The 6000-nt window shown below is 37.6% G+C and overlaps 1 protein-coding gene across 1 annotated transcript in view; it reads left to right on the forward strand.

Moving 5' to 3' along the window:
- Nucleotides 1–732, forward strand: part of PEX3 (peroxisomal biogenesis factor 3) — a 28403-nt gene extending 27671 nt beyond the window's left edge. Inside the window, exon 12 of the mRNA XM_040965260.1 lies at nt 327–732. Coding sequence (XP_040821194.1) covers nt 327–410 — 84 coding nt within the window. The 3' untranslated portion in view covers nt 411–732. The remainder of the gene's footprint in view (nt 1–326) is intronic.
- The last annotated feature ends 5268 nt before the right edge of the window (nt 733–6000 follow it).

The following is a 6000-nucleotide window of genomic DNA, read 5'->3' on the forward strand; positions in this document are numbered from 1 at the left end:
AAATCTCAATCATGTTATAACAGCTTCCAGAAAAAAGAAACTTTAATCTTAGATGTTTTAGTACTATAATAGTTCTTACATAGTACTTGACTATGAACAGAAATCCATTTGAAGACTGTTTGATTTTTTTCTCACACTTATATTTGAAAGCTAATGGGAATCTACATTATAAATATCTCCTGCAACGTATTACAAGAAACAATATATCCTAAATGATTGTCTTCTTTATCTACGACAAAACGTAGTGCCAAATTCATCACTTGACTGCAGAAAAAAGTCAAGGTATCTGCTTATTAACTGTAATGTTCTGCTGTCATCTTTACTAGGACCTGTTGATGATGGAACAAGTGAAAGACTTTGCTGCTAATGTTTATGAAGCTTTTAGTACCCCTCAACAACTGGAGAAGTGACTCTTCCTTCAAGAAAAACTACAGTGGGACTCATTTACTTTTAAATATACACTGAATAAATCAACTATACCTAGAATGACAGTTTGTTACCAGAACAGCTAATAAAAGTATATTCTTAATCGAAGACTTCATTTCATAAGGAAATAAATCTATTTGGCATCTTAATATATTTTTTAAATTGATCAACAGAACACTTTTGTGTACGTATGTGAGTGCACACAGAGTACAAATATGAGAAGTGTTAATACTTTCTTACACCATGAATATTTGTTTCAAACTGACTGAAAACTGATGTACACACACACACACACACACACACACACACGAAGACAATCTTACAGATTGGTACAGGATGTGTGAAGCCTTGAAAACATGCTACTTAACTAATCCTACAGTTCCTTGCAGAGCGGTAGCCAGGAGAAATCAGTCTTTTCACCAGTTATCCTGCACAGGAATAATTTATTTTTCTCAAATCTACCTTGATGGAGCACTTTTCTTATGGAAATCAGTGAATTTTAACCTCTACTATCAGGTATTTTTTTCCTTGACAATTTTCTTTGCTGTTTCTTTGCTGTATTTTCTAAGGCTTTGTTAAAAGCGTTGGAAGGTCACCTTTTGATTTACAAGCTATAATTGTGTTGATGCTGTTTCCTCACAGCTGTTATTAATTGCATCACTTATTTTGGTGTAAATAATTTTAATAAGTTACTTTGTATTGATTTTGAGTACACTGGTATCTTATCGCAATAAACTATTTTAATAAAATAAGATTGTGTTGTAGTAATACTTTCCATTCATTTCTTCTTCTGTAACATTTTTGCTGGTGTTTTAGTAGAGAGCATGCTAGGTTTTATGTTTCTGATTTAATTGGTAGTATAATTACTGGTGTTCTTCTAACTTTTAATAATGAAGTGTCTTCTAAGGCCTTGCTATGCCTGGAGCTAACTGATAGGGAGTCTGAGCTAGAATTTTTTAAAACACACAAACATAGGTGCATAGGAGTGGGCATTTGATGTAGATACTAACACTGCATACCAGAGGGGAGTATCAGGGCTTAACTTCCAGCCCTACCTTCCAGTTACTCCTTCCTGCTGATAGACCTGGGAGGCATCCATGATGGTGGCCATCCACTGGGGAGGCCAGGAGACCCTCTAATTGAATCCCCGGCTCCTGCCTTCAGCCCCACTAGCATTGCAGGCATTTGGAGAGTGAAGCAGTGAGTGAGAGCTTGCTTGCTGTGCTGCCTCAATGTCTGTCTGTCTCCTCTGAAGGGAAGAGAGGGGAGGATGGGGAAAACGGACGGAGGAAAGAAGGAAGGATGCAAGAAAAATAAGTTTTTACATATATAATGCAATGAAAGACGAGTGCTAAATTTCAAAGCTTGTGCCCAATGCCATCGCCTAGCAGCTCAAATCCTCACCTTGAATGAGCTGTGATCCCATATGGGTGCCAGTTCATATCCCAGCAACCCTGCTTCCCATCCAACTCCCTGCTTCTGACCTGGGAAAGCAGTTGAGGATGGCCCAAAGCCTTGGGACCCTGCACCCATGTGGGAAACCTGGAAGAAGATCTGGGTTCCTGGATTCGGATTGGTGCAGCTCCAGCCATTGCAGTCACTTGGGCAGTGAATCATCGGACGAAAGATCTTCCTCTCTGTCTCACTACCTTTCTGTATATCTGATTTTGCAATAAAAATAAATCTTAAAAAAAATCCGAAGCTTGACAGTTTCATCATACTATCCATCCTGATCATTGAAAGGAAGCTTGCGTTTTGGAAAATTAGGGAATGTGAGTATAATAGGGCCTGCATCTCTTCCAACAGTATTAATCCAGGATTTCAACCAGAGAAAATCTGAGACTGAACAAATATGGTTTGAAGGATAGGAGTTGGAACATGCTCATCCACGATCTTCCTCTGTGGAGTTGTGGCAGTGAGACAGCAGGGTGAACGCCGATTGGAAGCTAACTGGCCTTCGGCCTTCCCTTGCTTTCTAATAGTACGGTAAAAATCCCCTCACAGACTCCTAGCAGTTGGTTTATCAAAAAGGTCATTTAATACGTACATATTCTGATGTGTCTGGTCTTTACATATATATGGAAATCTGTATGTTCTTTATCAATTTTCTGCAAGTCCCTTGCTTTCCAGCATAGGTCCTACCTGGGGCAGTGATTATACAGTGGTCAGCACAGCTTCCTTCCAACAGAGGTCTGCCAATGGGCATGCTCTTACACAAATCATATGCATTCTATTTCATAGGTCTAAGCCAGAAATGCAGATTTCCTGTGGATTTTTCAATATTTCCTCCCAGTCTCAAAACTGCTCTTTCTACACTTGACATTATAATAACTTTAGCAAGTTATTTATATCTCGTTTTGCAAAACATTCAACTGGGCTTGCACAGAAGCTGCAGCTTTTCACACTCGTGACATCGGTTCATGAAGATGAATTAGAAGCTCAACCAGTGTAACCGACTGGATGGGTAACTTTCCTAGATCATCTTCGTGGCTTAAAACTATGACACAATTGGTTTGCTCACAGTTCTGAAAGCTAGACCCAGGTGTCTTAGTGCTCTTGAAGGCTCAAGAGAAGTTTTCAGACCTCCCTGCCTTTCCCATCTTGCGGGGCCAAGCTTTCTGATTTACAGCAACGTAACTCCCATCTCTGCCTTGTCATCTCAGTGCCTCTGTGTTTCTGTGTCTTTTTGTCTTATAATACGACCTTATCTCAATATTTACCCTAATCACAACTATAAGATACTATTTCCAAGTAAGATCACACTCCGAAGTTCCAAGTGGACATAAATGTTAGGGAACGTTATTCCACCCGCCGTAGTTATAAACTCAACTGCCCCTTGCCATATGTGGATGGCAGCAGGTGAAGGTGGTCGTGTAGGGTCTGCTGACTCACAAAAAACCTACAGCTTACCTTCAGTGTCAGTCCCCAGGTTTTGCAAGGAAATAGCATCAGTTAATCTAATGAGTTCACTTAATGGAAAACTACTTATAATTGCTACTAACATTTCTTTTCCACACACTTGTGTACTTGGTTCCAAATTTGATATGAACTTGATATTCATTTGTTAGAAATTCAGAAGATTCTTACCTAACTCTGCCTTCTTACAAAAATTAAATGAGGGCCTGACACTGTAGCGTAATGGCTAAAGTCCTTGACCTTGCATGTGCCAGGATCCCATATGGGCACCAGTTCGTGTCCCAGCTGCCCCGCTTCCTATCCAGCTCCCTCCCTGTGGCCTGGGAAAGCAGTCAAGGATAGCCAAAAGCCTTGGGATCTTGCACTCATGTGGGAGACCTGGAAAAAGCTCCTAGCTCCTGGCTTCAAATGTGCTTAGCACCAGCTGTCATGGCTGCTTGGGGAGTACATCAGCAGATGCAAGATCTTCCTCTCTGTCTCTCCTCTCTGTATATCTGACTTTCTAATAAAAATAAATAAATATTTTTAAAAAACAAATAAAAATAAAATTTGTCGCATTTACTTTTGTCCTCATTCATGTTTATTTTTATAGCTTGAGGTTCTGGAGTAATATAACACTGTACATATAAGAAAATGAGATAAATTTTTTATCAGTGATTTCCGTGTTTAAAATAGTAAAAAGAAAAAAATCAATACCAATGCCTATATTATTCAGTCTAAAAATCTAACCTGATTTGCCTTCAATAGTTCTGTAGTCACTGAAATGTAAACAAGACAAATTGATCTCATAGTAACTCTAGGAAAACGACTAACTGGTTGGAGGATAAAACGATCAACTTAGGTAACAAGAAGTCTGATTTTTAATTATCCTATTATAGCTCCTGCCATCCAGACCATATAGTATAAGAATTCTGGAGTGCTTTTGAACCCTCATTAGGACACAGTTGTAGCACATTTCACCTGTTATCAAGCTGTATCATAAGCTAATTTAAATTTAAGGCTTCACTTTTCCCTTCCGTTGTGTCTGTTTATTAGCCATTTTATCAACACTGATGGGTGCTGATTTGAAGTGTGTCATATTAGCTCCCTTATAACCACTGATTAAACCGCCATGTTACTATTAGGTATTTTCATTTTATGTCTTTATTCTCAATCTTAACAGGTAAAAATGTCAGAATAGGGATTTAAATGATTATTATCATACTTTAATATCAGAAACATTTTCTTCAAACACGTGACTACATTTGTGTTAAAATTCCTGCAATTCTGGTTTCAGTTTTGCTTTATTTTTCTTGTTGTTTTTTTCTTTATTTTTTATTCTAGTGTTTCTGGTCATGTAAATCTATGCTTATTGGATTTCTGATAAAGTATTAATTGGGATTTAGGACTATTAAAGCATTTATCGAAGGACATACTTTGGCATTCTTTCAGAAATTTGTTGGCTGGAACTTCAAAGACTGGTATTTTTAAAAAAATTTTTTTAAGATTTTCAACCTAAGCATGATTTTAAGAAATAAAAAAAAACCCTGTTTTATTTCACTCTCCATTTGATCAGTGTTTTGAAATCGTGACATGTCTCCAGTTAATAAATGTTGCAAAATGGAATCTGGTAGCACTTCACATAAAAATTTGGCTCTGCTGAACTTCTTTTATAGAGGAGAGTAAGTTCTTTCAATTCTTTAAAATTGCATCAAAATAGGTAGTGTGTTTGCTTTATTATAAAGGACAATCTGAATAGACTTAATAATTTTCAACTAGATTTTCAACTTCAATTTGCTTGAGGGAAAATATAGTAATATCTGAATTTAAGGTAGACCTTGAATTCGCTCATCTACTGAAAAAAACACTCACACCTCCAGTACTGTACCACCTTTAACTCATCTCACAAGACTGGAAAAACATGTGCTACAACATTAATAGTGATAATCTGGCAGTGATTTTACATATACATTGCACGGACATGGGTTTTATAATTAAAAGGCATTTTTAGAAGACAGTTATCAATTGCATTGCAAATATAAATTAGGCCAAATTTATTTTATAGCACCTCTGTTAGTTGGCTAGGACTGCAATAACACAAAAACCACAGCCTGGGTAGATTAGATAACAGAAATTTGTTTTCTCGCAACTTGCAGAAACTGAAAGTGTAAGATGAAGGTGTTAACATCTGGTTTCTTCTGGGGTCTCTGGTTGGCATCTAAAAGGTGTGTCTTTACGTGAATTCCCTCTGTGTTCTTGTATCCCTGCCTTCTCTCTCCCTTCTTTTAAGGACCTTGTTTTACCTGATTTATGTCTTTAACGGCCCTGTTTCCCAGGCCTTCAAAGTCAGAATTTGGGGCAGACACAATCCTGTCCATAATACCATACATTCCTAGCTATTATTAAAAACAAAACAAAACAAAACAAAAAAACCTCCCCCTCTAAGTCACACATGCAAACATGTTCAGTGCGAAGAGACTTTAATGGCACAATGCACTGGAAAGTTAAATTTGTAGGAGTAATTTAGGAAAGAATTTAGTGTGACAGAAGGAAAAGGAGCTAAACTGCCAAAGTATTTGCTTGATGGTTCTTGATCAATTTTACATTTGCTTTTCCCATGTACTGATGCTATAGAAAGCTGGTATTGCCTAGCCCTGGAGGTAACAGTAGCATGGTTCC

Source organism: Ochotona curzoniae, unplaced genomic scaffold (genome assembly GCF_017591425.1).
Source record: "Ochotona curzoniae isolate NIBS_2020 unplaced genomic scaffold, NIBS_Ocur_1.0 scaffold_3890, whole genome shotgun sequence".
Lineage (NCBI taxonomy): Eukaryota > Metazoa > Chordata > Mammalia > Lagomorpha > Ochotonidae > Ochotona > Ochotona curzoniae.